At 55.5% G+C, this 13748-nt stretch overlaps 1 protein-coding gene across 2 annotated transcripts; it reads left to right on the top strand.

Moving 5' to 3' along the window:
* Window positions 1-212: 212 nt before the first annotated feature.
* LOC119090886 (calcium uptake protein 1 homolog, mitochondrial) lies at window positions 213-12683 on the top strand. 2 transcript variants are annotated; one of them, XM_037213627.1, is made up of 13 exons: window positions 213-298; window positions 1128-1226; window positions 1706-1861; window positions 2328-2481; window positions 3671-3845; window positions 5724-5761; window positions 6373-6487; window positions 6934-7094; window positions 8666-8782; window positions 9426-9557; window positions 10003-10123; window positions 10873-10962; window positions 11303-12683. In XM_037213627.1, exons 2-13 carry the CDS (start codon window positions 1141-1143, stop codon window positions 11455-11457), a joined length of 1500 nt encoding a protein of 499 aa, XP_037069522.1. In that variant the 5' UTR covers window positions 213-298; window positions 1128-1140; the 3' UTR covers window positions 11458-12683. The 2 variants fall into 2 exon arrangements, with proteins under 2 accessions (XP_037069522.1, XP_037069515.1); XM_037213620.1 differs by lacking the exon at window positions 213-298 and adding an exon at window positions 787-806.
* Window positions 12684-13748: the final 1065 nt, after the last annotated feature.

Below are 13748 nucleotides of genomic sequence, written 5' to 3'. Positions count from 1 at the left end.
GGACATAAAGGGGGACACGTGCCCCTGTGCTCTCCCCTGCTTGCGCTTCTGATAAAAAGCGCAATTGGTTCATTGGGGAAACCGTTATCAGACTGGCACTGATTTTGGTACGGTATTTCATGGCTGTATGACGTCACCGCACGATCAGCTGAATACAATCAACGCCGTAAAATAAGCCTTACATAGTCGCATCGTCAGCTGAAAGCCGCGCCGCGAAGGTATTCTTCGTTTGATTATAGCTGCCAGGTTGGGGGTATGACTTAAAATAGTACTTATTGCTGGTCTACAGAGCATAACTGTGAGTGAATGTGTTGGAGGAATCGATGCATGTCTGTTGCGTGGAATGGTACCTTTTTGTATGATTTGTGCCCCAAATTCCACTCATTTAGACCACTTGGGATCTGCGAAGCCTGCGCTTAGAGTACCCAGCTTTATACGTCGCTTAATGTGAAATGGTTGGGTGACAGGTGTGAGGTAAACGCGTTTTTAGCTAAATAATGCTTTATTAGCTAGACATGTGTAGCTAACTCGCATTGTCAAAAATAGTCACAAATGTTTGGTGCATTTGTTGATTCCAAGATGGTATGGATTTCCTAATAAATGCAGTTGATTCGGTTGTTTTAGGAAGTTGATGCCTATGCCAGTGATGCCCAAGCCTGTTGTGTGCCTTGTGATGTGTTGTGGTGTGCCCATTGACTCAGAACCACAAGCTCAGTGGCATCATTTATTCCATGCCATATAGATGGAAAAGAAACAGGAAGAAGCTTCAGGTACAAAATAATGGCAACCCTTTTGAATCACTCCAGGTACATTAGAACATTAGGAAGTATGTTGAAGATGTATAATATACCTAGGGAGATACTGATTCACCTGAACATTAGGATGTAGCAAGTGCTGGGTGTTAACTGGCATCATTGTGATTAGCCCAGTTACCATATGATCTGTACAATAACACATGTCATTGCTTACCTTTATGTTAGATCAACTTTTTTCAAACCATATTATCAAAGATTAAGGGAACAGAGGGTCATATACTTCTACACAGTTGTGATGCTATTAATATGCACACAGTCAGACATTTGTGTTTTGTAACAGTTGTGGTAAACAACTGAAAATGTCTATTTCAGTCTTTTTGTCACCATGTCTGGCCTAACCAGACTGGTGCTAGCTGTATCAAGATCTCCAGCTATACAAGCTTTGACTGCCCAACTGCAACCTAATGCCAGGTAAGGTATTGTGTAAAATGTATATATATATATATATATATATATATATATATATATATATATAAACTGTCTGAAGCTCCAACTTTATGATGGTACCTGCCAATAGACTTAAATTCACATGGGCAGCCTTTTATAATCCTATAATCTTCCTGGCCTGTTGTCCTGTCTCCTGTAGATCCTCTGCCAGGCCAGGTATGCTTGCACTTCTCCTGTACATCCTGTTATCTTCTCCTTCCCCTGTTGGAAGCCATCACTACTCATGGACCTCTGGCTATTCTTGGTCAGACAAGGCCAGCCTCTATCCTGCTGTCAGAAGCTCTCACTACTCGTGGACCTCTGGCTGGTCTTGGTCAGACAAGGCCAGTTTCTCCCCTGCTGTCAGAAGCTCTCACTTCTTGTGGACCCCCAGCCGGTCCAGGCCGCCCGGCGCCGGCCTCTCTGTGCGCGTCACGTGTGACCGTGCCTCTTGGCGCCGACAGGCGCGCCGGCGTGCCGGTCGCGTGCGGCGCCGCCTCGCAGCGCCGACACTACAAGAACTTCGGCCACGGCCCGCCCGAGAAGCCGCGCCTGGGCTACCGGATCTACCAGGTGGTGCTTTGCCTGGTAGCTGTGGCCTCCTTCTTCAACTGGAAACTGTGAGTAGCACGGAGCTGCGGCCGAAGCGGGCCTGGACTGAGCAGCGCGTTGTGGTGCAGGTGCTGCGGCCGCCGGGTGCTGCTCCTATTGGAACACGTGTGAGGGAGACGCTGGGACTCCCACGGGCATGTGCGGAAGTTCCTGCAGGGATGTTCATACAAGGTCGTGCGGGAATATGAATATGGCTTGTTGGTCATCTGCAGCAATATCACATGCACTTTACAGAGGCACTCGAGGACACGTCTGCAAGAACGCACACACAACAACGACGAGGTCAAAGCAGATGCTGAGGAACTTGGAATTGGATGTGAGGGGACTGAACCAGCTACATCTAAGACTGTTTTTCAACTTTCTGTGTGCATGTGTTCGTGTGCGTGTGTTGGGGGGGGGGGGGGGAGTTGGAAGGGCACCCTGTTTCCCGTTGGGAGGCGCGCTGACGTGGTGACGTCGCATGACCTCCCGCAGCGCCGCCGACATCTGGAACCGCAAGACGTCCGTCAAGGCCAAGGAGGTGCTGGCCAAGGACGCCAGTGAGTCTGAGGACGAGCTGGAGGAGTCTGAGGACGAGGACGAGGAGGACAAAAAGGGCCAGATGAAGGTCGGCTTCCGAGATAGGAAGGTAACACGTTGAACGGCAGGTTCGCGCAGATGATAGCCATCTATCTAGTGTCTATGATGATGTTTTTGCCAGATATTTGGGTCCTGAGTTACAATGTTTTTGGGATGTGAAGAATTTCAGTGTATCATGGTAACAGATCAATATGTTATACGGATATAGATGCGGTGGCATATACAGATATACATGATAATAGACTCAGTTGCGGTCAACTATGGGGCTGTAGTAAGGGATTTGGAAGATTTTTAGGAGTTGATTTTTAGGTATAAAATAGGGACAAGGACTGCTGCTCAAAACTTTTGGCTTTCATTAAAGAGTTTTTGAACTTTCGACGCTGGCAGAGTTGTTAAACCGATCACATTCCAATGCATCTGCTTATGTTAACATGCTCCCAATTTAATGTTACCATTTCCTCAACTTAGTATCAATCTGCAGGCTGCATGAAAATCATTTGAATGTTTTTTTTTTAAGAGCAGAGTGAAGTTTTCTACTTTAACGTCGGACATCGAGCCTCGGGTTATTTTTCCCATGTTGAGACCACTGGTGCAGCACAGGGGCGCCTCGTGCAGCTCTGCTCTGTGGTGTTAGATGGCTGCTCCTGACCGTCGTTTTGTCGGGATGCGGCATTTAATCGCTTCGCACCATTCCTTAATTGTCTGAGGAGGCTCAGTTCACGCTACGTGGAGGCGTGACGTCACCGTCACCACGCCCCAGGCGTTTCGGGTCACAAACCATGCAAAGCGAGGCTGTTCGCAGATGTGGCATATTAGTGTGAAATGAATGCAATCCCAGAGTTAATGCATATATATATATATATATATATATATATATATATATATATATATATATATATATATGTGTGTGTGTGTGTGTGTATGTATGTACATGTAGGTGGATCCAGAAATATTTTGTACTATTACTATTACTAACCATATCTAATATCTATATGTACTATCTGTATATGTACTATGACGATCCATGTATAAAAGTTTCGGGATATATCACGAGATCACGATGCAAGCCCAAATGTTTGAGAGGTGTGAACAACGACCTCCAAACCAAAGTAAAACGTTCCCCATCACGTTGAGAGTGCGTGGCTGGGCTGTAGAATGTGCTTCAGCTCTGGTCCAGATAATGGGGTCCTCTCCCGCATCATGTCCAGATAATGGAGTCCTCTCCACCCTGCTGCCAGATTATCGAGTACGAGAACCGGATCCGGCAGTACTCGACGCCGGACAAAATCTTCCGCTACTTCGCGACGCTGCGGGTGATGCAGGAGCTGCCGGACGGCACCGTCTCCTCCGAGGTGTACATGACGCCGCAGGACTTCCTCCGCTCCATCACACCCGGCGTCAAGCAACCGGAGGGTGAGCACGGGAGGGCAGAGGGGGTGACCGGGGGATGGTGAACACCACACAGCCAGAGGGTGTCCTGGGGTTGGTGAACATCACACAGCCAGAGGGTGACCTGGGAATGGTGAACACCACACAGCCAGAGGGTGACCTGGGGATGGTGAACATCACACAGCCAGAGGGTGACCTGGGGATGGTGAACATCACACAGCCAGAGGGTGACCTGGGAATGGTGAACACCACACAGCCAGAGGGTGACCTGGGGATGGTGAACATCACACAGCCAGAGGGTGACCTGGGAATGGTGAACACCACACAGCCAGAGGGTGACCTGGGAATGGTGAACACCACACAGCCAGAGGGTGACCTGGGGATGGTGAACATCACACAGCCAGAGGGTGACCTGGGAATGGTGAACACCACACAGCCAGAGGGTGACCTGGGAATGGTGAACACCACACAGCCAGAGGGTGACCTGGGGATGGTGAACACCACACAGCCAGAGGGTGACCTGGGAATGGTGAACACCACACAGCCAGAGGGTGACCTGGGAATGGTGAACACCACACAGCCAGAGGGTGACCTGGGAATGGTGAACACCACACAGCCAGAGGGTGACCTGGGGATGGTGAACATCACACGGCTGAGCGATGGCGTGGGGATAATGAACACCACACCACCAGAGGGTGACCTGAGGATTGTGCGTGATGAAGTGGGCATTGCTGTGCCCCCGCCCCCCCCCCCCCCCCCATTCTCCCTACCAGTGGTGGTCCGGGATGCCCCTAGTGCAGTAGTTAACACACAGGCGTGAACACCCTCGTGTGGGGGGGTCAATCTGACCCCCGAACGTTTTCCGGAATAGTTTCCGAACGGCATGACCAAAAATAGACCTGCGCCAAGTTGGGTATGGTTGTAGGCAATTTAATAGCAGGTCATTTGGTATCAACAATTTAGGTGAACATCGTAAGGTCGCGGACTTGCGGCACGTCAAAGTCAGGCCGTGGATTCAGCGAAGACAATTTTTGGTGAACCGCTCGGTCTGGTGCAACAATGAAGTGTCAGACGAAGTCATGCATCTCTGGGATAGTTTGTAAGGCACAACAACTGGATGAACAAATTCAATTGACCTAGGATCAGATGCTAAGGTCAAAACCAACCAGTTTTTTTATTATGGAGCTTGCTGGATGTGGTAGCTTTTGGTGTTTATTTCGAGTCTATCGACAACAGGAACCGCGACATACATCTGCCATGAACTTCTGAAAGGTCAGGGCAGGTCAGGGATCTAAAATGGCCAAGGTCAACATTTTTTTTTTTTAGGAACTTGCCCGTCGTAATATTTGACGGTTATTCAAATGCAAAACTCGAGGCAGTCTTGTGTCAGTCTGATCTCCATGAACTGCGAAAGGTCAAAAAAGGTCACCAACCTCCAATGAGCACCATTAACCTTTTGCTTAGAGCAGTATCTAGGTTCTATGGGCACTTTGGGCACCAATCTATAGTTTGACATTGTTTGACCTTATGTGACCCGAAGGTCATGACCAAGGAATCCCAAATTTTGACACAAGTAAGTTCACGTACAGGCCAACACATCCTGTGAATTTGGTGTTTCTAGCTCTCTTAGTTGGTGAGATCTCAGGATAGGTTCAAATCAACCCCACCCGAGCGAAGAGCATTCAGTCGCCCACCGGGGTGCGTGTTAACCGCTGCGCATCTGGGAAACCAGAGGTACGGGGCTCGATTCCCCGCGGTGCCCGCCCTTTCTGCCAGGGTGAGAGGCAGGCAACCCCATATAGCCTTAGCAGCCGAGTGCGTCATAAATGGCACCAACTACACCAGTGGTGGTCCTCAGGCGCGCCGCGACGGTCGCCGTGCTCACGAGCTGACTGGTTTCAGGTCTGGGCCTGGATCAGTACCGGCGCTTTGACCCCAAGGTAATGACCGTTGGGATGGGCGGCTGGTGCTTGTGATGTGGCCGACGATCCACTTGTGTAACCAGTGCAGGCAGCGTACTGCAGAAGGGCACCGGTTATGTGGTTACGTGGCGCGTCCGTGAAACCGGCGGCGCGGTTTTTTTTTTGTTTTTTTGTTTTTTTCCCTGCGGCGCCTGTCCGTCCTGCCAGGGTGAGAGGCAGGCGACGCCATGGAGCCTGAGCATCTGAGTGCGCCGTAAAGCCCCAGTGACGACGAAGGCTAATGCAGACATGCGCTAGATAACTTACAGATGAAGTAACCTGCATAATGTCTTGTGTAGATAAACAGGCTTATGGTTTTTTTCCAAAACCGGGACATTGTGAAGGCGTTCATCGAAGTTATTGATGTCATTCCTGGTGGCAGCCAGCGTGTGGCTTGCGCCAGCTTCTGTGCTATGGCGTAGCGCTTTATTGTGAATTGCTGCCATGTTACGCCATGCTTTCAAGCTCTGATGTGTCCGCATGCTGTCGCCGCTTCCCTGCTGTTGTCCTGTGTCCGTGTTGTGTGATGCTGCCCTGGCTGTTCCTGTGCTGCGGTCGTGACCTGTCCCCGGCTCCGTCCCGCGCGCCAGAACTCGCCCGAGGAGCTGAACCTGGAGCTGGACACGGACAGCATCTTCTACAAGCTCGGCAGTCACGGCCTCATCTCGTTCTCCGACTACATCTTCATCCTGACCATCATGTCCAGTGAGTCCGGGCAGTGCCGGGACGACCGCTGGCCCCCAAGGTCGACCCGCGGCCGTTGGGTGCGCTAGGCGCGCGACCGCGGCGGCTCGCCCCCCCCCCCCCCCACGCCCCCCACAACGGAGCGCAGCAGAAGCGGCGCTCTGTGTGGCTTCGGTAGAGTGTTGGCGCAGCAGATTGGCCTAACAATCACACGGGCGCGCGAACAGCCGTCGGTGTTCTCATCGGGGCAAAGGAACTGCCAGCAGCGTTGATGGTGCGGCGGTCAGTTGCGTTTGCAGTGCGGCGGATAATGATGTGGCGGTTGATGGTGTGACAGTTGATGGTGTGGCAGTTGATGGAGTGCGTGGATCGTCGCGTTTGCTGCGGGTAAATCGCTAGACGCTAAATTCATGCTGGCCAGCACATTCCCGCCTCCGTATCCATGGCACCGGTCGCCGTGGTTACAGCGTCCAGCCGCCAGTTCGAGATCGCCTTCCAGATGTTCGACTTTAACGGCGACGGTGACGTGGACAGTGAGGAGTTCGAGAAGGTCTCGTTCCTGATCCGGCAGCAGACGTCAGTGGGTGCGCGCCACCGCGACCACACCACCACCGGCAGCACCTTCAGGGTAGGTCATCACCATCACCACCACCGGCAGCAGCACCTTCAGGGCAGGTCACCACCACACCACCACTGGCAGCACCTTCAGGGTAGGTCATCACCATACCACCACTGGCAGCACATTCAGGGTAGGTCACCACCACACCACCACCGGCAGCACCTTCAGGGTAGGTCATCACCATACCACCATCGGCAGCACCTTCAGGGTAGGTCACCACCACACTGTCACCAGCAGCGTCTTCAGGGTAGGTCACCACCACACTGTCACCAGCAGCGTCTTCAGGGTAGGTCACCACCACACTGTCACCAGCAGCGTCTTCAGGGTAGGTACCACCACACCACCACCGGCAGCACCTTCAGGGTAGGTCATCACCATACCATTACCAGCAGCAGCACCTTCAGGGTAGGTCACCACCACACCATCACTGGCAGCACCTTCAGGGTAGGTCACCACCACACCACCACCGGCAGCACCTCCAGGGTAGGTCACCACCACACTGTCACCAGCAGCGTCTTCAGGGTAGGTATCACCACACCACCACCGGCAGCACCTTCAGGGTAGGTCACCACCACACTGTCACCAGCAGCGTCTTCAGGGTAGGTATCACCACAACACCACCGGCAGCACCTTCGGGGTGTGTCGCCACCACACCACGGCTGGCAACACCCTCGTGGTAGGTCACCACCGCCGGCAGCACCTTCAGGGTAGGTCTTCACCACCAGCAGCACCTTAAGGGTGGCTCACCTCCTCACCAGCTGGCAGTAGGTGGTTTGGCGGCTGCTATGCGACAGCGACTGGCCCAGCGCGTCAGCCACGTCCGCCGGACTGGGGTGAGTGCGGTGAGGTAGGCGATGGTCGTCCCGCATCTGTCTGCACAGCTCTCGTGACCAGCGCGTGCGACGTGATGTGCCGGCGTCGAGCGGCGGGCGACGGGTGCCGGTCATTTCTTCTGACCGGTGGGGAGAGGAGAAAGGGGGAGGGGGAGGGGGTCAACGACGTTTGTAAACGTCGCCGAATTGGACGGCGGAAGCAACAGACCCGCTCATTCTGGACTCGGCGTGCTTTTGGGCTGTGTGGACGCCCGTTCGGGGCTGAAATTGTGCCTGGAGGTTCTGAACGTTGGGTGTGTGGGTTTGTGATCACTTTCGCCGGAAGAGGTTGAAGATGATCAAATGCCAAGGTTGATTGAATCCCACCCAGAGAGACCTCGTGATTACGTGCACTTCTATTGTCGGTGAATTCAATACGCAGCGCCGCATGTCCGATGCGACACCGGCTATTCTGTGCAAGCATTATTCCGGACATTCTCGTCGATTTTTTAAAAAGGATGTTACATAATGTTATCGCGCATCTGCCGCCCAAAGACAAAAACGCGTAACAGCCATTTTTATTATAGCACTTAAGTCTGTTTGCCTTGGGACGGCAGTTATGTTAACAGTGCTATTTTTAATGCTTTTTTTAAATATTTTAAATGGAGTGGAATGCTTGGTAGCCACAGCCGGCCCCTGACACGGTCGGCTCGGTGTTCCACTGTCGGGCCCGCTGACCTGAGCTTGACCTGGGGCGTCGGCCGGCAGGGCATCAACTCGGCCCTGTCCACCTACTTCTTCGGACCGAAGCTGGACAAGAAGCTGACCATAGAGAAGTTTCTCGACTTCCAGAGCCAGCTGCAGCGCGAAATCCTCTGTCTGGAGGTGAGGTGTGGTCTTAGCTGCAAACGCCGATGGGCGATTCGCGAGTCGTCCTCAAAACCTAGCGCTGTTACCATAGGTGCAGTGTTGATACCTGAGGTACTTCAGAACACCGGGAATTGTCCGTAAACAGAGCGGATGCAACTGCTTTTCATATTAGATACCGTGGTCTCCCCCTGTCTGGACATGTAAAATACCGTGTAATACCATCATCTTAAATACCGTGGACTGCAAAATACTTCTGTTCACCCACGTTGATCATAGTGGGCTTTGAATGTACGGTTGTTTACTAGTCTCTCTGGGTATTGGTTATCGCCATGGTGGTGTGTGTATGAATACATCAGGCATGGGAACAAAGCCGGCTGCGGCTTCGCAAAGCCGCAATTTCCTCCAGTGTCGTCCCTGCTTCGGGCTCGTACCATTTTCTTCCATACATGGGTTCGGCTTTGGTTTCGACTTCGAACAACTTTTGAACTAAAACTCTGACTTCGGCTTCAAGCGAAGTTGGGTGCGTTGGCTTTATGATATTGATTATCGGACAGCGGGCCGGTGACCAACTGTCCAAAACATTGTGTGCACGGAACACGGGAAGGGAAGGGAAGGGAAGGGGAGGGGAGGGCGCACTGTTGACCGGTTTCGCCGCCAGTTTCGACGCAAGACTCCGGACGAGCACGGTCGGCTGCGCGAGGTGGACTTCGCAGATTTGCTGCTGGCCTACGGCGGCTACCCGCCCAACCGCAAGCTCAAGATGCTCCGCCGCGTCAAACGCAAGTTCAAGGCAGGTTACCGTGGTGGGAGGAGGAGGAAGGGGTGGGGGTGGGGGCGGGGGGGGGGGCGGGGTGAATCGCCTGTGGCGTGAGTTGTGCACTAGTGCGCACAGCAGCGGCGGCAAAGCTGTTGGTTAGACTCGTGCGCTGATATGTGACTTTGGTTTTGTTTTCGCTGTTCGGTGGGTGGTGGTAAGGCGTGGCAATAACTTTTTTATTGCTCGGAGGGTACGCATGGATGAAACTGACTGGCGGCCATCACAGAAAAAGGAGTACTTGCTGAACGGAACTGGTCTTCCGTTATGTCCTGAGGATATCACAATAGCGAAATGATCCCGGCATATGTTCAGGGTGATCAACCGCCGCTATTGACAAACGCTGCATGCCGATGGCCGAGAGTGGTGTGCGTGCGTGACGCTGGGCTGATGGCGCCGTGCGCCGCCGTCCGCCCCCCAGGACAGCCCGGTGGGCGTTACCGTCAACGACTACCTCAACTTCTACCAGCTGCTCAACAGCATCCACGACGTGGACACGGCGCTCACGTTCTACCACATCGCGGGCGCCTCCATCGACCCGGGTGAGCGCTCCCCTCCCCCGGCCCCGCGCCGGACGCGCGCCAGCGCGCGGCGTCGGCGCGGCGGTTCGCGAAGCAGTGCGCCACACAGGCCCCGGCCACCACTGGGTCGCGGATCCTCCTCCAATAGTGGAGGCCGCCTCATGTGTCGCGGCGGCGGCCTTCCCTGTGCGACGCGCCAACGGGAGTTGGTTGGCCGACGCGGTTGCCGCTAGGCGGTGGTGCCGTCGGCGCGTGCACGCCTGCTCGGAGGTGACGCTCACCGCCGTCAGCGCGTCGGTCGCCTCGGCCAGCGCTCTGGCGGGGCCGCTTCGGCCAGCGCTCTGGTCGGGCCGCCTCGGCCAGCGCTCTGACCGGGTGGCTGTGGCCAGCACTCCGACCGGGCGGCCGTGGCCAGCGCCCTGGTGGGGCCGCTTCGGCCAGCGCTCTGACTGAGGTGCTGTGGCCTGCGCTCTGACCGGGCGGCTGTGACCAGCGCTCGTCGGGCTGCGGCCGATGGAGGCACGGCCGCGCCCAGAGTGCACCCCGGCGGCTCGGTCACCCTGAGCATGGCGGACTGAGCGCCGGCAGCGTGTGTCTGGCGCCGGCTCTCGACGACTGTCGGCACGCCCCTGCGCCGACCCTCGCTGTGGGGGAGGGGGAGGGGGAAAAGGGTCACGCAGCGGCGTGCCGACGCCCGTACCGTACCGCGTGCTGCGTCGCGTGAAGCGTGACACGTGCCCTGCCCGCTGCTGACCGGCCGCATGTTGCAGCGACGCTGAAGCACGTGGCCAAGACCGTGTCACGTGTGGACCTGTCCGACCACGTGGTGGACATCGTCTTCACACTGTTCGATGACAACAGTGAGCGGAACGGCAGCCGGCCGGCACCATGGAGATAATGAAGGGACGACGCGTCTGGCTCTGTGCTGCGTCTGTGTTATTACATTGTGTGCATGTCACGCCCGGTCGTTGAACGCTGGCATGTGTGGGAAAATGGTCCGCATCGTAGAAGAATGCTGTGGATGGATTGATAAAAAATCACTCATACTGCGTTCATTTTGACGCGTGTGGTGTTCTAGGCTCGTTTTCGTGTCAAACATGGCATCCGGTCTCTCTGAACTCTGATATCTGATCGGCCCGGTACGCTGGGCCTCCCGACCTCCGTATCTTGCCCCTGACCTGACCTCTGACCTCTCGCCAGACGACGGTCAGCTGAGCAACCGCGAGTTCGTGGCCGTGATGAAAGCCCGCGCCAACCGCGGCCTGGAGAAGCCCAAGGACACAAACTTCGTCCGCCTGCTGCGCAGCATCAGCAAGTGCATTGGCGAGACCAAGCCGCAGGTGCTGAGCTTCTGAGCGTGGCGCCGCTGACAGCGGACGGGTCCACGGTGGGCGGCAGACGAGTCCACGGTGGCCGCTGGAGGAGCCTGCGGCGGTCGGCGGACGGGTCCACAGTGGCCGGCTGACGAGTCCATTGAAGGCGGCGGACGAGTCCAAGGTAGCCGGTGGACAAGTCCATGGTGGCCGGCGGACGAGTCCACTGTGGTCGGCGGACAAGTCCATGGTGGCCGGTGGACGAGTTCACGGTGGCCGGCGAACGAGTCCATGGTGGCTGGCGGACGAGTCCACGATGGCCGGTAGACGAGTCCGCGGTGGCCGGTGGACAAGTCAACGGTGGCCGGCGGACGAGTCCACGGAGGGCGCTGGACGAGTCCACGGTAGCCGGCAGATGCCGTTCGCTACAGGAGCAGCGGGCTCCGGTGGGGTCGCACGCCGCCGGTGGTCTGGTGAGCAGAGACGGAGCCAGCCGAAGCGGCCGCCGCTGGTGCTGGCCGACTGCGGCTTCGACTTTGGAGCAGGAGCTGGAACGGCAGGCTGCTGGCTGTGGCTTTGGACACGTATTCGGTGTGGCACTCGGCGCCCTGCCCGGGTCCGTGTGGTGAATGACGGCGCCGGCGAGCGAAGGACGGATCGGAGCTAGTGGGACCCAGACGCGCGACCTCATGACGTCATTGGATCGGTTCAGGAGGCTACAGCCCGTGCTGTTCTATGGGACGGCGTGCCATTGACACCGAGCTGAGGACTGTGTCGGCCCCAGCGTCTGTGGCGCTGAACCAGTTCTGTCGTGGTTGTCCCTCAGCAGGCGTCACACGGCCCCGCCCTATTGCGCTGAGGTGTGACGTCTGCTAGCCGGCAGATGGCGCAGTTACTGTCTGTCGCACTGGCCAGGCGTCGGCAGGCAGGCCGTGGTCCGCGAATGTGTTTCTGTTTGCTAAGTGCAATCGGCTTACTCCTTGGTTTTGAACCGCGTGTTGTGTGTTGATTTTGAATATATAACGGGAATGTGTGTCGTTATCGACGTCGTGCAGGCGGGTCCTTTATTTTTTACCCGTAAGGATCCGTCGCGCGCCCTTCCGTATTCGCTTTGATTTCTAGCGAAGAGTCCAGCTGCTTCCCGAATAACGCGTGACTTTTTGAGCTTGTTTGAACTCCTGCATGTTTTGCATTGTCATGGAATCGATAACGAGCGCCTGTAACGGCTACCTTGGCATTAGCCATCGGAATAAATGTGATTGTGTGCGTATGTTGTCATGCGGGGTAGGCGAACTTGGGTCGTACTACGCGACATCCTCGGAGCTGACTATTCTATACCCCGTCACGTGGCCGCAGCTGTGCGGTTTCCAGTCACGTGTGCCTACGGAAGCTGCCGGGACGTTCTTGTCGCTTGATGAGTCATGACGCATGGGCACATGCGTCCACACAATCTCTTGAAGGCTTTCACAGCGAAACTGGAACCAACTCACTGCTTTTAACAGTACCGCAACAAGGCTGAGAACAGTGAAAGGTGCGATAAGAGCGATACGGTAATTTTTGTTTCGGAGGCTGTGATGGATATAACGCCAACATTGTCTATCGGAAGCCATATGCTCCACAATACTGGTAAGGATAACTCCAGCGGGCCAGCGAGTCACGTGTGTTATACGGCGGTCGCAGCGCGAGCCTAGCTGGAGGACGAGCGCGACTGCCGGTCAGTCAGCAGACTGACAGCGTCCCCTCAGACGACTGGTGCTCTTCGAGCTGACGCTCCCAGTCAGCAGACTGACAGAGCATCTCCGACCGGCCGGGGAACCCCTCAGACGACTGGTACCCCTCGAGCTGACGCCCCCAGTCAGCGGACTGACAGAGCGTCCCCGGCCGGCTGGAGAGCCCCCCCAGACGACTGGTGTTCTTCCAGGTGGCGTTCTCAGAGATGGGAGGCGTGACCTGACCTCAGAAGATCACCGAGGCGCTTGCGGCTGGCGTGGGTCCAGAGAATGGCAACCGCGCCGTCCGCGGCCGACGCGTAATCATGTGCATCGATGGGCGAGGGGAGACGTTGGCACCGGCGGGGCGGAGAATAAAGTGCTCAACAGAAAAACATGCGTTTATTGCGTGGTTTCTACGGTACTGTGTGATGAAAATTGGGTTCAAAAAATTAAAGACATTTATGCTCCTCTCGGTGTTCCAAAAGGTCTTACACAAGTTCTGAAACAGCCTGCAAATGACAGATGCACGCACAGGTGAACAGCTACGCACGGACGCAGTTACGTTACGCTTCTGCGACGCATTAAGCATCGCAGCAGCGTGCGGCGATCGAGCCCCAGCGA

This window comes from Pollicipes pollicipes, unplaced genomic scaffold (assembly GCF_011947565.3).
Source record: "Pollicipes pollicipes isolate AB1234 unplaced genomic scaffold, Ppol_2.1 Scaffold_1600;HRSCAF=1878_pilon_pilon_pilon, whole genome shotgun sequence".
NCBI lineage: Eukaryota > Metazoa > Arthropoda > Thecostraca > Pollicipedomorpha > Pollicipedidae > Pollicipes > Pollicipes pollicipes.
Note: the sequence above shows the minus strand (reverse complement) of the source record. Positions and strands in the feature narration are given on the sequence as shown.